This window comes from Myotis davidii, unplaced genomic scaffold (genome assembly GCF_000327345.1).
Source record: "Myotis davidii unplaced genomic scaffold, ASM32734v1 scaffold187, whole genome shotgun sequence".
Classification (NCBI taxonomy): domain Eukaryota; kingdom Metazoa; phylum Chordata; class Mammalia; order Chiroptera; family Vespertilionidae; genus Myotis; species Myotis davidii.
In genome coordinates, this window is record NW_006383018.1 from 6,185,334 (window position 1) to 6,205,583 (window position 20,250).

The window sequence follows — 20,250 nt, forward strand, 5'->3', positions numbered from 1 at the left end:
GCTGAGATTTCCTATTATAAATCTGCTGTCAGAAATAAGTGCTTTACTTGTGACTTAATTCTGTGCAGGCACACACACCTTGGTTCAACACTTTGGCCAGGCAGCCTTGACTGTCTTGAGAGCAGCGGAGATCTCATTAACTCGAGCTGTTACAAAGAAAAGGAATTCCCATGCTCTCTGGCTGTCATTCACTGCTCTGGCAACAGCCCTGTGGACGCTGAAAGAAACCATGAACTCCAAGGCAGCAATGAGGCCAGAACGGCGAGGACCAGAAGTAGGGAGGAGGCAGCTGTAGACTTTGTGGATCCAAAAGCATTATCCAGGCACTTTCACTTTTTATTGTTTTATTTATTTTATTTTATTTTTATTTTTTTAAAATATATTTCATTGATTTTTTACAGAGAGGAAGGGAGAGAGATAGAGAGTTAGAAACATCGATGAGAGAGAGACATTGATCAGCTGCCTCCTGCACATCTCCCACTGGGGATGTGCCCGCAACCCAGGCACATGCCCTTAACCGGAATCGAACCTGGGACCTTTCAGTCCGCAGGCCGACGCTCCATCCACTGAGCCAAACCGGTCTCGGCTATTTATTTTATTTTAATCTTTATGGTTGAGAATATTACAGATGTCTCCCATTTTCCCCCCCACCCGGTTCCCATCCCGCCCCAGGCCTTCCCCGCACTATTGTCTGTGTCCATAGGTTATGCATAAATGCAGATAAGCTCTTTGGTTGGTCTCTTCCCACCCCACCTTCCCTCTGAGATCTCTCACTTTCACTTTTTAATATTTTCTATGCCACCTTTTTTAAAAAATAGCTTATTTAAAAATATTTCTGCTGCTGTCATTAGCTAGACTTGTACTGTCTAGTATGGTTGTCACTAGCCACAGGAAACTATTTAAGTGGAAAATAATTAAAATTAAATTAAATTTCAAATCCAGTTCCTCAATTGCACTAATTCAGTTTCAAGTCTCCAATCGCCTTGTATGGCTGGGATACTTGTATTGAATAGCAATACACAGATGGGCCAGTTCCATCGCCACAGGACATCCTGGTGGATGGTGCTGCTGTAGATGCTGTTTGTGGAACACCTTTTAGTCTTTGGCTACTTGGCACCTTTACAATGATCAGGCATTTAAAAAGTATAGGCTATGCCTGACTGGTGTGGTTCAGTGGTTCAGTGTTGACTTATGAACCAGGAGGTCACGGTTTAATTCCTGGTCAGGGCACATGCTCAGGTTGCAGGCTTGATCCCCAGTGTGGGGCTGGCAGGAGGCAGCCAATCAATGATTCTCTGTCATCATTGATATTTCTATCTCCCTCTTCCTCTCTGAAATCAATAAAATATATTTCCAAATAAAATAAAAGATATAGGCTGTAAAAGCTGAATGCTAAAATGTAAGCATATTTTCATGTGAACAGTCTGAATATTTTTATTAATTGCCTTTCTGTTAAAGACACATGGATGTTACTTTCTTTGTTATGTCTTTTAAATGTCCTTGAATGTCATATATGTCAGTACTATGCAACATATGCTCCCTAGAAGGTCCTGTCCACAAACCATTAGTCATCAATCTATAATGAAGTAGGCGGAGAAGTGGAGAGTAAGCATGTGGGCATTTTCATGGGGATTCAGAATTGCTGCAACTTCCAGTCATTTATGTTGATTGTATTTTACAAAAAGATCAGTCTGAGACACAACAGATTTTTTTTTTTAAAGAAAGAAACTGCCCCTTTACCACAGAAAGTTAAGAAGCAAAGATGTATGAAAAATTTCACCTCTGGAAAAACATTAATCAGTTCACCTAAGAATTTCAGACAGGATCAGCTTATATGAAAGGAACAAAAGCTCAATTCAGAGTGAAAAATTCTATTCAATCTATTCCTATTTGGCATGACCGTGAATATAATCTGCAGGAGTTTGCTCATTCACTCCTCGGTGTATTTAAAAGGTGTTAGTTCCGGGTGCTCTTTTCTATAAATGTAGCTCCATGTTTCTGTAGCATTCTCTAGCTCAGGAAGCTTGGACCTGAGGAGGGGGAATGGGTGCTTGTTCCTGAGAGAAATGTGGTGCTTGTATATTGCACTTGGCCAAGTTTGGAAGATGTGCGCTTTAGCTAATCAAAGTCATTTCTATTTGAAATGCACTACAGTATTTGAAATGAAAAAATTACATATGTTAACTGTACCTCAGAACAATGGAGTTGTTTCCCTGTGATGGAAACAGGTATCCTACAATAGGAATGTCCTTAGCCTAGTTCCACTTCCCTCCCTGGGTACTTGGCCACATTTAAATGCATTAAGCACAAGGACCAGCATCTACAGGGCACATTCATGTTGAATTGCTCATTTGCTACCTTCTCTGATTCAACTCTGAGCTCTCTAAGGAAGGAAGCTATATTTAGTCACCTGGGCTTGCACAGTGGATGCTCGGTAAGACTCCTCATTTAATTGACTATTGGCACTACAAGATGCTACCAAAACAAGCATATTTAATGATCATGCCAGTTATTCAGTTCATTTAGTACAATACCAAATTACCGCTTTGTCACTGCTTCGTCTGGTTGTTCTGTAGTCCTGGATATGTTGAGTTCAGTGACTTGTTGCATAACCAGAAAACCCTTATTCTGAGATATGGTTCTTCCTCAGCTCTAAAATGAGAATACTGATTTGCATTAGAGGCAATATAATGACCACATGATAATGAAATACTGTACAATAAAATAAGGCAAAAACATTCATTACATGAAATGTTACAACCAGAGATTAACCAGCATTCATTAGAACATTTTTTTAAAAAACTTCCAGAGGGAGTTGGGAGTTGCTGCTTATGATTTCAGAATCAGCAGGTAATTGTAAGGATTAAATGAGATGACCATCAGGCAGAACTGAGCCTAACGCTTAGTAAGTGCTCAATAAATGTTAGCCACCATGTGAAGATGGTGTCCCCGTGGTTATGTGCTACAGCATCATGGAGCCCAGTAGCACAACTCAGAGCTTATACTCCTAACCATTCCAGTAGACCGCCTCCTAGGGGCACGTTCACATAAATTAAATCATTAGAATATAGTCTGCACTAGGAGGAGTGGTGTGATAAAAAGATGACAAATTAGGCAAAGCTTAGTTCACAGGAGGTTTTATATGCCAGGGAGTTTGGCCTTTGTCCTGTGTGAGGAATGAGGGAATGCTGGGGTTTTAAGCAGAGAAGTGACATGTCCCAATTTGCATGTTAGCATAGTCACTTCAACAGCAGTGTAGAGGGATGAATGAACACCATAGGGAGGGATTAGAAGAAAAGGCCCTTAAATTTTCCTTTTTCTAGTTTCCTTGTATATAGAAAACTCAGTTGGCCAATTTGATCTGCTTGCTTCCAAGTAGAGGGGATGTAGAGTGATAGAAACTTGAGGTGTTCCAAGTATATCAGCATGAACTAAGCTTCCTCTCAGTTGGTCCCCACAGCTGCAGATAATGTGGATCCAGAAGGTTTAGGCCAATGCTCAACACTGCGCAAACAGGGAAGGAAGTGCCTTTGCAGATGGAGAAGAGCAGCGGAGCCCTGGAGACCACAGCAGGCTCCAAGCCAGATACTAAACCCTGTTCAGCATCGTCTAGACCTGTTTGAGTGATTTGGTCTAATTAGCCTGTCCAAAAAAGAATCTTCAAATTTTAATGGTACATAGTTGTGTTTGCAAACTTCCCTCTGCCAAACATGGGCTCTAGCAGTGAGGGTTTGATGGCCCACAGTGGCTTGGCTGGTAGCCAGGGGGGTGCTTTAATGACTTTGTATAATTTAATGACTTCATTCAGAAAGAAAAATTGGGATTAGAGAAGGGGAATAAATAATGAGGCAGTAGCCATCCTGACAGGTTAGGCTTGCTGAGAGTGTGTCAGATAATCCTCTGCTGAGACGCATTTCTGCTTCAAATCTAGTTGGAATTGGGGCTTTTCGTTGTCTCTACGACAGTCTTGCTGCCACAGCGTGAGGAGTGGGGAGAGCTCTGGAGACAGAATCAGTAGAGAGTTCCAATCAGAGCTCTGCCTCTAGCTGGCTGTGTGAACTTGGGGAGCCTGCAACTCTATGGCTTGCAATAGCTCATCCACTCAGTGAAAGACTCAACGAGGCATTAGGAAGGAAGAGAATGAGGAGAAGAAGGAGGGAGAGAATGAAGAGGAGGAAAAAAAGAAGAAAATAACAATATCCACTAACATAGTGTTTGATCCAGTTTTCTGAGGATCATGCAATGTGGTTTACACACCTCATCCCAAAATCTCACAGCAGTACTTCCATAACTCTTTATAGATCTTCTCAGCTGTATGTTTTTATGATCCTGCATTGATGAGAGCTCAATGAATAGTATGGAATGGAAGAAGATGGAGACAAAGCCTCCTTGTATAATAGGAGGCAATATTTTAAAACATTAAGGCTACCTCTGCAATGGACAGAAGCAGGATAGGGGTGGGGATTGGCACACATGGAGAAAAAGTCCCATTTCATTAGAGCACACGATCAAATCATGGTGGCCGTGATTTTGTTTCTGTCTCCTTTGTGGGTCTGCCTGAGACTGCATTACAGCCAGGGCTATAATAAGTATGTGGGTACCAAGTAATACCTATTTAAATCTAGTTGTGTCCCTGCTCTCACTCTTCCATAAAAACTAAAGGCCTTAGCCTAGCTCCAAACTATCTGTCACATAGCTTCCCACCTGACCACTATTCCTGTCCTTTGCTGCCTTCTTGCACAGATTTTCTTCCCTTGCCCTTGAATGTATGTCCATTCTCTCCTGACTTCACACCTTTCTTTATCATGTACCCAGATTGATTCAACACAGATTTAAGGAGCATCTTTTGGGGCCAGACATTGGGCTCAGAACTCGGAGTACAGAGAGAAGTCAATACTTAATCCCATGGTTATGTCCCTTTCAAAACAAAGTGTAGAATGCAATGGAAGCCCAGAGCATCTAACCTAAATGAGATAGATGCTAACACCCTTTCCCCCTGCCCATCATACCTGACCTTTAAAGCCAAGCTCATGCCTGAAGTAAGCCCAGCTCTACCTCAATGGCCATCTGTGTTCCATAGTTTAAATGCTTTCTCTAGTCTCCACAGAATTTAGCGTCTGTCTCATACAACTCGAACCATGATTTTATATTCTGGCTTTTGAACTGTGCTAGCTGCTCTACACTCATCATCCCCAAATCCTACCACCATCCAACAGTAGCTATCACTGTGCATCTTCCCAGCCCTTTGTTTCTACGATGAGCCCTAACTGGAATGTCTCCCTTCTCTTTTCTGTTGCATACCCTCTTCCTACCTTGCACATTTTTGTGTCTGGGTGGGCCATTGGACACCAAGAAGCTGTAATTATTATTATTACATTTCCCCTATTTTAATAACACACCTTATAGCCTTTACCACTGGCAAAGCATCTCTACTTTCATTATGTCATTGTTTCACACAACAACTTTGTTAGGTAAGTAGCACAGAAGTTATCATCCCTGATTCACAGATAATAAAACAAATCTTAAAGGAGCCAAAAAACCTATCTTTTACATATCCTGTAACAAAAGTTCATGCTATTTCTGGGGGAAAATATGTAGATAATTTATCTACCACAAAATTTCTAATGGGAAAAAATGTCTTCCTGGGTCATGGCACTGCTAAGTAAGTATCTAGGGATCCTTAAAACTCTCTTTTGACATTAGTTGAAGCAATGTGGATTTACAGTGCTTCTCAACAGAGATGTGAATCCAATAGCAAATGTGTCTGACCCTAATTATCCTGGCATTTAAGGCCTTCCATTATTTCCTCTGTTGAACTACCTGCCATTCACTGTACACATCTTTCCATTATTACACATTTGCACATGCTCTTTTCTCTTCTTGGAATAGTACTCTCTGCATTCCCATCTCTACATCCTTACCTAGATCCCACCATTCCTCAACACCCAACTCCATAAAATGTCTGCTTCCCTTTCTTCTCTCTCTGTCCATCCTCTTCCTGCCAGATGTTGTTTTTATCCCTCTTGAATTCCCATCACACATCTCCAAGCACTCGCCCTCATCATGTAGAGATTTATAAACAACTGTCATTTCCCTGCCCAAATGCAAAACCCTTTGAGGTTAAGCATCTTTCTTGATTCAATTCCATGGCCCCCATAGGATGTAGCCATGTTTTGTGCATAGCAGTTTCTCAAGAACTTGGGTCCAACTACAATGAATAGAAGAATTATTATTAAAGGGGTAAATTAGGTTGGGTGAGGACACCAGCATGAAACTGAAATAGCTGAGAACAAGCAAAAATTTCAGAACCCCATGCTCTGACCACTAGACTATTTTTTTCCACTCCAAATAGGACAGTCATGGTCATTATTTTTGTTGTCACAGTTTCATTCTCACATTCACACTGAGCCTTTGAAGTGAAATCTCTCCTGGTACCACTGAGGTTGTTTTTCTGTTTGGGGGGGTATTCAGTAGAACATTTTGAAGTCTCCAGTGAAGTGCTGCTCAGTTTATTCTCTACAGATTCAGATTCTTTTGACCATCTTGATGTTTCAACAGCTTGAAAAATGAAGGAAAGAACCATGGCTGTCTAGACTGACCAGAAAGTAAAAACAAGGAGCACTTTGAAATCTGTGAATCTGACCACAACTGAGAGTTGTACATAATCCAAGTAACTGGAAAAATCAGTCGCTTGGATTAGACAAATGCTTTTCTTAAGACTCTCAAACTGCTAACTTTCTTCTTTTATAATTAATAGAAAATTATTACACTGACAGACAAGGGACTTTGTATTTGATGGGAAAACTTGGACGTTGAAACCAGGGGAAATAATTTAGCCCCCAATAGAGTTGTTAATGTCAGGATAAAAGCAAACAAATGTGTTAATGATCTTCCATGAGAATTGGACTGTGGTAAATTCTGATGTATTTCCAGATGGAAAATATACCAGTTTTCTCTGGGCTGGGGATTGGACACCAGAATGAGAAAATGCTGAACTGGAAGTCAGCACAAAGCACTCAGAAGACTTTATTTCCATTTTCTAGAGAATATGAATGCTGAAGAGATAGATAATTCCGATTTCAAGGAACCAGATCTGTGGGGTTATAGCATCCGTGATGAGAGGGAGGGATTCCGATTTTCATAACAAAGATGTCTTTACTCTGCTGGTTGGAGTTGTGTGCATGTTGGTTTCAAGATGCAGTATTGCCTTGCTGTTCTTTTGTGCATTCAGTTGTCTTACCATCCAACAGGTATTTATTGCCATTTACCACATATCCAGCTATTTTCTAGGTGCTTCAGAAACGGCAAAGAAGAGACACAGTGAATGACGTTGTAGAATTCCTTTTCTAGTGGTGGGAGACAGGCAATAAATACGCACATACATAAATTTATAAAATCAGATAGTTATTAGTGCTATGAAATTTTTTTTAAAAATCAGGGTAAGGGGAAAGCAAGTATCTTGTGTGACGGTAGAATGGTGTGAGGCATGTTGCTATATTATACAGATTGGATAGGGATAGATTATGTGAATTTGAATAGGACCCTAATGGGAGGGGATTTAGGGAGCTGAGTGAAAAGGGTGAAGGGATTAAGAAGTACAAATTGGTAGCTACAAAATAGTCACAGGGGTGTAAAGTACAACAGGAATATAGTTAATAATATTATAATAATTATGTATGATGCCAGGTGAGTATTAGACTTATTGGGGGATCACTTCTTCAATTATATAAATGCCTAACCACTATGCTGTACATCTGAAGCTAATATAAATAATATTGAATGTCAACTGTACTTAATGGAGAGAACTAATTGTGTATGCCTCTGTGAGTTACTATGAGGATTAAATGGGTTAATGGACATAAAACAGTTACCACAAAGCTTGACATATATGAATCACTAAATCGATAGCTGTTTTTTCCATGATGCCTGAAACAGACCTGAGCACATATTAGGTGGTGAGTAAATACCTAGTGACTATGACCAGGACAGGAAACAAAATAAAGGACCAGGAACCTCACAGTGAGTGTGGAGAGTCTCTGGGTAGTTTAGACAAGTTGTTGCTGTCAGTGAAGATGAGACCTAGTGATCAAGAGAAGCAAACGTAAAGTCTGAAATTGAGCTCAGTTCAACATTTTCAGCTAAAACATTAGGGATAGAAACTGCTGAGAAAATGTACTCCTTAGAACTACTGTGGAAATGAGACTATTAACATTTAGAACAGTTAGGAATATTTACTTAACAATATGGGAGCAAATAAATATAACTAATTAATGCATCCTACTCCCAAGAAATTCAGATTCTTGGACGAAGAAAACTCATAGACATACAGGGGTCTGTTCTACTTAAAATGAAAAGTGTGGTAAATAGAGAGTGATAAATGCCATACTCTTAAACATTGTAGTTCTTTGGGTGAAAAAAAGTTAAGAGCGCCCCTTACCCATTTTGCTTTTCTCTTTAGCATTTTCAACTCTAATGCTGCATACTTGACTTATCTTCTCTATTATGCAAGCTCCATGAAGGCAGGAAGTCTTGTCCATTTTGTTCACTGCTGTCTCTCTAGCACCTGGAATAGTGCCTCACACTGATGCTGAGGGAGCAACATAAACCAAAGGACAGATGGAAATGTGGGAGTTTGTGCAGCAAAGTACCCGTGCAGGCTGACTGGAGTGTGTGTGGGGGCAAGAGCATGGGAGGATGAACACAGCAGAAGAAATTCAGGCAGGAGCCAGAGTCTAGAAGACTTAACACTAGACCAAGGAATCCAGCTTTTATTTTGCACATCATGTGCACTGTCGGGAAGTTTGGGAGATGGAGGCCTGAAAAATGTAAAAGGCTAAATGAAAGGAAAGATGAGAGGGTAGTTTTTGATAACAAACCTGACCTATTTCATACACAGTTGAGTCAAGGGCTTTTCTGCTTTGAGCAGTGCTGGAGAATTACATTGGAGTCAGATGATGATGGGCCTTAAATGCAGAGCTAATCTTGGAAATAAGGAGCCATTAAAGATGTTTAAGGAGGAAAGTACATAAAAATACAGATCAATCAGCCTTCCCATCCCAAACATCAAATGCTGAAGTTACCCATGGACATCTCTGAGAAGAGCATTCTTCTTTTCCTAGTCTCTGTCCTCCCATGCAGGCCGACTAATCCACACTGACTCCATTCAACACATATTTACTGCATGCATATTATATGTCAGCACAGTTATGAGTTTCAGAAACAGCTGCTAAAAAGTACTATTCTCTGGCTTCCTCTCTTCGTTTTGAATATTTTCTTTCATTTCCTCTCATTTGCAATGCCTTGGGTGACATTCCATCAGGAAGTAAACTTTCCAAGTACTGTCATGTTAGAGCCTTCGGAGAGAACTGATGTGGCCTAGAGTGTTAACAGGAGTGCTCTGTTTGATGAGAAATGTATGTTTTCTTTACTCGGGCCAGATTTTTCTAGACCAGAAAGTGAAGGTGTTTTAAATATTAGCATGTAGTATATTTAACAAAGTGCTTACTGAAAATCCCACAAAATATGTCGTTCCTGCATATTTTTAAAGCACAGAGGCGCTCACCTTGGTTTGTGTAAGCATTCAGTGGTGCATGTTATACTTTATTTTGGCCGCTGTGTTAGGTATAGGGAGGGTGGCTCTCTTTGGACGCCTGGCAAAATTGGCAAGCTGTACCCGAAGCTGGTCCAAGGGTAGGGTGACTTGAGTGAGCTCTCAATGTCTGCTGTACAAACACAGGTCTAAATTCACAGTTCAATTCATCACGCTCACTGGCAACTGAACCATCCTAAGTCAAGTTCTCATTATCTATTGCTTGGATTACAACTATAGCTTACCCTCTAACTGTCCTCTCATTCCAGGCTCCCCCTACTGTCCTGTAGCCCCCACATTGACTCCATATTCTTAAACAAAATCTGACTTTGTCCACCGTGTTTTTAAAAGCCTCCAATTTCTCTGTGGGACTGGTTGGCAGCAGTATTTTCATCAAGAAGTAGGTGGCCCCTTAGATATTTCAGAATGTGATTCAAGCGCTGTCAGGGAAGGAGATAAATGAGGTTTCAAAAGCTATATTTAGCATCATCAATACCTTGAATTCCTTCTGGAATTTTAAATAACATTCAAATGAAATCTGTTTCTTAAAAATGGAAAACTGATCTTCAGAAAGAAGTTCAAACTTGTTTGGTCCTACAGTGTCCTAAATGGTATGCTTCAAAACTCCTCCCTTTCCAGAAAAATCACCTGTCTTTATATTACTAGTCTCAGTATTTGACATTGATGAGACTAACAAGAGTATGTCTTTGAGGGACTTTCATCTGGTTGAGGAGATGGATACATAAACCTAATTTCAAGGGGACTAAGATGTGTTGTCATAGAGATACGTAGAAGGTGGGTTGGTGGAACAATGAAGGGGTTCAACAGATCTGCTTGGGAGGAAGTATAAAGCTCCAGAGTTGCATCCTAATGGGCTAGTAATGACACCTCCTGGATATTGGCGGGAAGCTCAACACAGGCAGAAAAAAACCAATGTGCAGTGCATTTGAGCCATGAACCTACTGGGACATCGGGTGACTGTGCATTGCCCACAATGGAAGATGAGGTGAAAAAAAAAAAAGGAGGAGCTATTGGGCTTTTATACTAAAACTTTTAGGGAGCTACAGAAGATGTTTTGTGTGTGTGTGTGTGTGTGTGTGTGTGTGTTTTGGTGGAGAAAGGATACATAGATGTATTTTTTAAAAATGAAACTACTATAAATATAGAGCAAGATGGGCAATGGGAGGAAGACCTTACTAAAAAAAGCTACTGTAATACCCCAGGCAAGAGATGGTAATGGCCTGGACTAGGGCAGTACATTAAAGACAGAGGTGAACTTGAGACAGATTTTGGAGGAGGAATTGAAGGGACTCAGAGGCCCTTTCTTACTGGCTCTGATGGAAAAGAGTAAGGTGGTTGAAAGTGGTACTCTGGTGTCCAGCTGTGACGTCATGCGAATGGTGGTCCCCATGAGGCGGGATGGAGAATGCAATCAAAGGGGCAGATCTCTGCAAAAGGCAGGCGTTCTGCTCTGAACATGGCAGGTGTGAGGTGCCTGTTGAACATTCGTGTTCGAATGTAGCGCACAGGCCCAGAAGGCCCATCTCAGCTGGGGATACTAATTTGTGACATAAATGTCATCCAGAGTGGCACTGGATGTGAGGAACAATGAGGCCAAATCAGAACTGCAAAGACTCTCTTCCCTAAAGTGCATTATTTTTTTGATTGAAAACAAATTTATATTTGAGAGTTAACTCTGTTTTTCTGTTGAAATATTTTAATATGCTATAAAAAGAATCACCATCTGAAGTGTCTATACATAGAATTATACAAAAGTGGCTGGGGCATTTGTTCTGACATTGAGAGCAATACATCTAAAACGAAAAAAACGCACACACAAAAACCCACAAAACAAAACATGAATGTGCCTTTGTATCGCTCCAAGCCTGTCCACCAACAACAGCACAGCAATAAATTTGATTTAGAGTTGACTTTGTGTTCTTACCATTTCTTCCATCTTTCGGAAACTAGTTTCTATTTATTTCTGAGCCACAAATTATCAACTCCAACATTCACAATTTTTCACATTAGAATTGATGATGTGTTATGGTTTAATTAGCAGTATCATTTTTTTTTTCTTACTGGTACATATAGTAATTGTGCATCTTCTAGTCATTGGCCTGTTCGACTCAAAGTCATGTGGTAATTGCCTTGTGCCTCCACCCATTGGCAGCAGCAAGGTTGCCTTTAGCATCCAGAAGAATGGAGTGAAATGGCCTACTGAGCTCCCTGCCATCCTGCCCCTGACCAGACTTAGCAGCCTCCCATGCGATGGCTAGTAGGAAGGGCCGCAGTCCCCTCATGGAAAGCCAAGAATAAGGCAGCGAGGGCTCGATCCGGGCATTCACACCCTCTTATGATGGGGTTTTGCAGGCCCTAGGAGAGCACAGGAAAGTGAGACCCCCTTGACCTTATAAAACACAGCCATTCTCTACACAGAGGGCTGCCCTGTTTCACTCGAGTGCTGGTTGCAAGGAACCGGCACCAAGTCCAGTGGGACTTATTAGAAGGAAATCTCATGCTGACACCGCCTCTAGTGAGATTTATTGGAGGGAAATCTGGCGCTCACTGAATCAACAGGAGGCCGAGGGACCAAACTTGGAAAAGGGCAGGGACCGGCCCAGACGGTGGGCCCCTGGAGCGATCTGACCAAGATGTTGGACACCATTGCTGCTAAGGCCTTTTGCCCAAAATGAATCCTAATGTCCCCTCAGCTTTGTCTCCTGCCTCTAAAGACAAAGCCCCAGTTAGGAGCATCAGCTCTGACTGCCCAGGTAACTAACTACCTGTGTCCTGGCCACCAGGAGATGGAGCATAGGATAATGTCTTCCCTTGGGCTTCAGGAGAAGAAAGCAGGGCCCAGCGTGTCAGCACCCCAAGGGGGTCCATGCCCCCTCCCCAGACAGAAGGGGACTTTTCTATTGTATTGCCAAGCACTAACAACATCCCACTACCCTCCCTTCCCAGTGTCTCAGATCTGTGAGGCCATCAGAGCAGTTCAGCAATCCGACGACGGCATATTCACATCGACTGCGTCGGCTTTACTGGAACCACAGACTGGGAGAGGAAACTAGGCCTTGTGGAGCTCGCACAAAGGGCCCGGCCTTGTGCTAAGTGTTACGGGTGATTGCTGCTGAACATGCAATTATTCTTTCGTAGACCTTCCGAAACACTTAAGGAAGGACAGTGGTTACTAAAGATTTTCCCCACGTTAGAGGGAAAGAATGCAGCAACGGGAGAGGCAGAATTTGGGTGCTAAATAAAATAATGTGTCCCAAAGATGCCATTGTTTGAAATTAGCCCCGTCACTGACAGGTCATTAACTCCTGCCACTAGTTTAATTTCTGGTGTGGACCTGGTACAGGAAACCACACATGGGTGGTAATTTTTTTCCCCTCCGATCTCAGAGGAAATGTAACCGGGTATGAACTGGTGGCACAACTCATATATCAGTAGTCTGTAGTGGGTCTACATAAATCCTTTTCTTTACCGTTATTTAACTGTTTTGAAAATGGTTTCAACAGAAGTAATTCCAATTGCACCAGAAAGGAAACCTGAGTCTTAAAGGAAAATACACTCTCTTTGCTGAGCAAGGCAAACATATCAGTATGCAGAGAAACAAACCAGTCTCTTGTGTTATTTCCTTAACAAATCCACTGAAATTCTTACTTTGTGTCTTTAAAAGACTGATGGACAAAGAATTCTGTGGCCACTACAAACTAATGCCTACAACTGGTTTATAACCACTTTAAAAGGGCAGGTACTATTTAAAAAATTTGTTTCTCTCTTATTCACAGTATCTCATTATGGGACTTTGTACATATTATAAACACAATAGATATTTGTTAGTTTTTTTTTTTTAAAAAAAAACGCTCATCAAACACATACTCTCTGGGGAAGGATTTTCTATTTAAAGAATTAGATAACCTAACACATTATATAAACTAGCACATTGTTATCACAAACCTAGCCCTTTCTATGGCCAGGTCCTTATAGAATAATATTTTTCCAATAAATTCTAAGGGCCACCTTCTGTCATGATGCTGCTTTTTTAAAAAATATATTTTATTAACTTTTTACAGAGAGGAAGGGAGAGGGATAGAGAGCTAGAAACATCGATGAGAGAGAAACATCGATCAGCTGCCTCCTGCACACTCCCTACTGGGGATGTGCCCGCAACCAAGGTACATGCCCTTCACTGGAATCGAACCTGGGACCCTTCATTCCGCAGGCCGATGCTCTATCCACCGAGCCAAACCAGTCAGGGCGATGCTGCTTTTTGACGCTTCCAGGAATGAATGTTTAAAACAAAAGCCCTTATATCTGTGACCGGTGAGAACTTGATACTATTTAAGCTGACTAATTCAGGTCATTTGATGAAACTGGCTTCATTTCAAGAACTAGAAGATGTGAATGTAGAGACCACATGGCTCTGATAAAAGCACAACCCCATAGTGAATGGAACTGATAATAAATTAATGTAGAACTTGACCCATCTCACCCCTTGGTGAATGAGATGGAGTACTTTGTTATTAGTTTTACTTCCCCAAGATCTTCACTCGGCTTCCTCCCTTAACTCCTTGAATGTTTTACTCAAATGTCATCTCAATGTGGCTTTTCCTGCCCACTCCATTTTAAATCTCTACTCTCCCTCCCCTTCCCTGCATGCCCAACCCCCTTCCCAGCTTTCTAGTCCCCCCGCCAGCACTTACCTGATACAGTGCATGTTTTGTTTATTGGTTTGAAGTTTCTTTGCAGCAACTCGAATAGAAGCTCCTTGAGCACAGAGATTTTCATCTGTCTTGTTCTTTGTCAGATTCCCAGCACCAGGTACGTACTACTGTTAAGTGCTCAATAAATCTTTGTTGACATACAAGCTAAGGCACCACCAGCTTGAAGGTTTCTGGGAACAAGTATTCCCAACTCTCTTGATGGCTTAAGAAAGGATTTTTAACCCCACTCAGCAAAGGAGGAAGCAGGGCTCGGAGAGTTTCTCTGAATTGTGTAACATCCAGAGGCTAGCAAGGTTCTGAGCCTCGAACTCAGATCAGTTACTTCTCTTGACGTCCTGCTCCCACCCAGGTTGTGCGTCTGTCTGACCAGAGGAATTTATAATAAGGATGGCTGGCTGGTCGGGTCTCAGGGCAGTGGGTTCTGAAATGAAAATGAGAGCAGAATTTGGATGCCGCATGTATATTCTTGAATAATAAAACCACCCATTGCGTAGCTCTCCAGGATGTGAAACCTAACTTCTCCTCGGCTCAGCCTTATGTGGAAGTACTTCTGCCTTTAGTCTTGCAGACTCCACTCATATCCAAAGTTAATTAGGTCAGCACCTCCCACCAGTACTGCAACTGAATATCATACCTGCTTGTACTTTAGGCCTTTCTCTTCCTCGGCATTTCTGTTTCATGTCGTTCTGTGGGCAGGGGGAGAGCATGTGTAATGGCTTGACATGATTTGGAAGTTTTCTCGTATGTTTTGGTGGGGGATGGGCCATGACTCTGTCTCCTCATCTATAAAATTAGCCTAATGGTACCAAGTTCTGATAAATGAGTATGCATGTCAAGCATTCATCACTGCTGTAGGTATTAGTATTGTGTATCTCCTGTATCTCTTCTACTAGGGCATAGATCATACCAGTAGACATAAGGCACTCGCCTGGCATTTTCGTTAGCTAGGGCTGCTGGAACAAAGTACCAGAAATTGAGTGGTTTAAACAACAGGAGCTTTTGTCTCACAGTTATGGATGCTAGAATTCTGAGATCTAGGTGTTGGCAGAGTTGGTTCCTTCTGAGGCTCTGAGGAAGAAACTTCTCCATGACTCTTCCCTGGATTCTGGCGGGTTGCTGGCAATCTTTGGTGCTCCTTGGCCTGTGAAAGCATCACCCAATCTTTGCCTTCATCTTCCCATGGCGTTCTCCCTGTGTGTGAATCTTTGTCTAAACCTCCCCTTTTTATGGGCATAATAGGTGCCCACTTTACTTCAGTATGGCCTCATTTTAATTAATTATATCTGCAACAACCCTATTTCCAGTATGGTCACATTCTGAGCTGTTGGGGTTAGGTCTTCAACATATGAATTTGGGGGTGCCCAGTTCAACACATAATAACACGGGCCTTAACCACCTTTGTTTGTTGGAGTTGCTGGCATTTAGGAAGCGTCAGGGTGTTGCTGCTGAATCCATTGCATTTTCTGAAAATGCCTCTAGAATGTTTAGAAACGGGGCCATTTTCTCAGCAAATCAGTATCCTTTGGAAAATTGCCTCCCCATCCAAGGTTTAGCAGGAGAGGACATTTCCCTCCAGCCAGTGCCTCACCAGGCTTTGTGTTAGGTCTTTGGATCATGAAGATACAACATGTGTTGGCGAATGTTTTATTCAGGAATTTCCAAGCAGGTTTGCAGTGGGTAGATAGCAGTAATATCTTTATATAGGGATAAGGTCTTAGAGGCGTTATTAACATTATAAAGATTTATTTATCTAAAAATCTGTGTTCTTTTCAAAATTTCAGTGCAACTTTTTATCTCATCAGTGTATATTAATAAATGTATTATTAATAAATGACAGTTTTCCTTAAAAGTGTTTTACATTTTCTTCTGATATGTATATATAGTGTGATTATAAGGTAATGAGGTTGATGACACAACCTATATACATGTGTAGAGAGTAATATATTTCAATGAAAATTCCCACTTAAAAATTTAATTATCTAAATTGCACTGCTATACTTTATACATCCATGTTTTAAAAATTGATATTCCTTACACAAACCACTTGCTTAATATAGTGGAACTTTTGGAGTTACTTTTCAGGCTATCCATACTTATTTATTTGGACATTTAAGTATGCATTTACAGGGCATTCTCTAGTTGTTTGGTACTGAAATTTTGAGTTAATATGTCTCAGGATTTATTGTGATGGAAATGGGACTATATAGAGAGCTTGAGATCTTATAGAAGGTTTGTAAATATTTGTTGAATGAATGAATAGATGAATGAATGTATGAGGGAAGGAAATGAAGTCATTTATTTTAAACTCCATTTGAACCACCAAAATCAGTAACTTTCAGTGAATATAATACTTAAGAGTGAGGGTAATATATTAAAAACTGTGAAAGCAAGTTTTAATTCCTTAGATCATTTTATTTTTATAAGTTGGATTTTCTTACGACCTTTGGACTCTCCCTTACATCGTGACTGATGATTCTAAGAGGCCTACAATGAAAGGGGCCTCTGAGACAGGCAGGTTGAGAGCAGAGAGAGTGAGCACACATTTGCATAGGGCAGGAAGGGCACTATAACATCTGGCAGTGGTAGCCTCCTGGGTCCATTTGTTAGTGCTCATTAAATTCACATTAATGCATGAGCTGCTCTGGATGTGTAAATGCCTTGTGGGTTGGCCGCTTTCTCAGAGGCCAATGGCAACGACTTTTGGGGGCCCTTCCCCTGGTGGTTTACTTGCCAATGGCATTTGACCTGGGGTCAGACCTGTATTTAACCCTTTCCTGTAGGTCAAAAACAAATTAATTTGGTGAGAATTAAATTGGAAATGAGTCGTCTGTACAGCAGGTGTCCCCTGTGGAGAATGTGCCCCAGGTGGAAACATTTTAAGATCTGTTTTGGGGCCATCTCTGAAGAAGCTTCAGAGGTCAGAGAGGCAATTCCAAGACATCCCATGTGGTGAGGGCCTGGAGATGGACATAGCAGGTGCTGACTCAGGGCGGCTTTCTCAGCAACTTGGGAGGACTTTCAAAGAGGCTCCTTTTGGAGATAATTTATTTATATATTCATGAACATATATCTTGGGCATTCATTGTGGACTGATTCACTTAGAAGTTGCCCTAAATGATTGGAACTTTACCCTTTGCCCCTACCTCCCACCATCAACCAAAGGCTTTGATTTGAAGGAACGATAATAGTGCATTTCTCTCTCTTTTTTTCTAGAGGATGAAGATGATGAGGATATGGTAGAACCTAAAATTGGCCACGATTCAGAATTGGAAAATCAAGACAAAAAACAGGAAGTGAAGGAAGGTATGGTGTGGGAGCTAAATTGTGTCATTATTTGATTTATTTATTTTATTACCATAAGGGACTCTAGAGGTAAAAAAAATTAAATGTACACCCCCTGTGTGGGAAGGTTTTCTATGATTGTTCAATACATTACATTTAGCAACATGAACTTTAATCTCCAAAGCAAGAGTCATTTTTTATTTTGACTGATAGAGGCAAATAGAATGCAAACCATCTACAATTCCAGCAACAAATCCAGGCATGATTTCAGTAAAATTATTACTGAATAATGATAAAATAAGACATTTGTTATCAATTATTGTGCTATCTAGAAGCTTTGTTATATATTCCCAATGATAATGTAACAAGAAAGCAAGACAACAACACACAAACAAACAAGGAAACTAAAGCAAAAGAGAAAATTGTTATGGGATGTAAAGTACAGCATAGGGAATATAGTCAATAATATTGTAATAATTATATATGGTGTCAGATGAGTAGTAGACTTACGGGCAATCACTTCAGGAGGTATAGAAATGTCTAATCAGTATACCCAAAACTAATATAATATTGTATGTCATCTGTAATAGAAATTTTTAAAAATTATAACAAAGAAAAAGAAAGGGGAAGACAATACTACAGGTGATGTTTCCCTAAAATTCTGATTTATATCCCTTCTAGATTCTCAGCCCTGCAGATAAAAGAGAACTTTGAAATTGTCATTCTTATTGATCAATGGCGTGTCCATGAGAACAGAGTGTGGATTTAAAAGATCCTTCCATATTTCCTACCGAATGCCCACAATATAGGTCAACATAACTCTAATTAGAAGCCCATATCATTTAACATTTTAAAGATGCCTGTGGCTCTGGCACGATGTGTCACATGGTTGCCACTGGGGACATTTGGAGGAAAGAGTCCATACTGGTCACGTGTACTCACTTCAGTCTGTTCAGGCACTGAGGTTGGTTACAGTCACGTTCTGGGGCACAATGGAGGGCAAGGAGTGGATTCATCTTTAATAGTGGCATCCCCAGAAGGGAATAAAGTTACTTTTCTTGAGAGATTCTAAATGGATTTGATTGAAGAGATTTCACATTCAAACTTCTACTAAGAACATACTTTTTAAAAGCTGGTGAATAAAATATCATTGACACAGGTGTAGCATGAGATAAAATAAATCAGAATTTATTAAGATACCCACTCCTTGCTTTTGCAAAATGTCCTTAAGATGTACTGGGGATAAGGAGCTGGGGTATGTTTTGCATGTCTTGGCACAGATCACCACCCCCCTCCACCCCCACCCCCATACCCCAACCTCCAAATTGTCTACTCTGGCAAAACATTGCAACCACCTTCTTCACTTCTGAGCAGAAACACCCTCTAATTTCAACTGTTACTCATGCTTCATGGGATTGATTAAAGTCCTGTTAAAAATCAAGAAGACGTTTGCAATGCATTTTCTATTACTGCTGCGCAGGGAGCTTTATTCTCTATTAATGGCTTTTGCAAATTAGCACATAATGGGTTAAAAGCATGTTTATGATGGCATCAAACTCTGTGTTGTTGTTTTTTAAAGCAAGACAGTATTTTGAAAACTTCTGAAAGAATCTCTAGCAGATATAATAGTGGCGCCATTCACACGGCTGCATGGTAGTTAGGGCTGTGTCAGCACTTCCATTATGAACCCTGAGTTTCAGGGATTTATTACACAGCCATAAAAATTTGCTCTGGGCTGAAACTTGACATACATGGTTTCAAACCAGTGAACACATTTTTGAGAAATCTGGCCTGTTTTGGAATTTAAAAAAAAAAAAGTGCTAAGGGGAGATGGGAAAATAATCAGTGCTCACTGGCTTTTGACATTTTTGCCCATGTGACATCAAAATGCATTAAACAGTAAAGAAATATGGGTTTGATGTTTGACTGTTTTCACTCTGTTGTCCGCAACAGAGTAGAGAAAAACAGCAGGTACGTTTTAGCTTTTAATCAAAATGTAGGGAATTTGCATATGGGAGTGTCTTTGTGTCTTCAGGTTTGGAGGTTTGAGACAACAGCATCGGAAACCTCACTCCTGTGAATGCATGTCAGCTCCTGAACCTCACATTAACGTCAGTGGGGGATGCCCTCTCTCTTAGTCTGGTTTGGGTTGCTTGTTTATGAACTGATTTCCCTGTAAAATTCTCGTAAGAGCCATCCTCCTATTTAATCTGATTTTAAACTTAAGCTTTGTGGGTTTTGTTATTTGTTTGTTTTTATCTTTTAAATATATTCTTGAAAAACATTAAAAGATGTCATTTTTATATTGAAATTTAAAACTCCATCATAGAAACAAGGCAAGACAAGTGGATATTTTTAAAATAACTTTTAAGAACAAAAAAAGATATTGTAAAAGACTCAATAGAAATTGTGGAGAGAAACCAAGATGGCGGCACAGGTAAACACAGGAGTTTGCTGCCTGGAACAACCACTTCAAAAATACACCTAAAAGACGAAGCAGACATCATCCAGAACCACAGGAAAGCTGGCTGAGTGGAAATTCTACAACTAGGAGGAAAGAGAAAAACACTGAGACTCAGAGGAGGAGCAGTGCGGAAGTGAGATACTAAGGTGCGGAGTACATGCGGGCTGGCGGCTGAGGGGGGG

At 40.8% G+C, this 20,250-nt stretch overlaps 1 protein-coding gene across 4 annotated transcripts in view; it reads left to right on the forward strand.

Annotated features, from left to right (window-relative positions):
* DYNC1I1 (dynein, cytoplasmic 1, intermediate chain 1) overlaps positions 1–20,250 on the forward strand; it is a 245,306-nt gene that overhangs the window by 107,946 nt on the left and 117,110 nt on the right. For all 4 annotated transcript variants that reach the window (XM_006779241.1, XM_006779240.2, XM_006779242.2 and 1 more), the window contains one exon: positions 17,536–17,625. In XM_006779241.1, the coding sequence (XP_006779304.1) occupies positions 17,536–17,625 (90 nt within the window). The remainder of the gene's footprint in view (positions 1–17,535; positions 17,626–20,250) is intronic.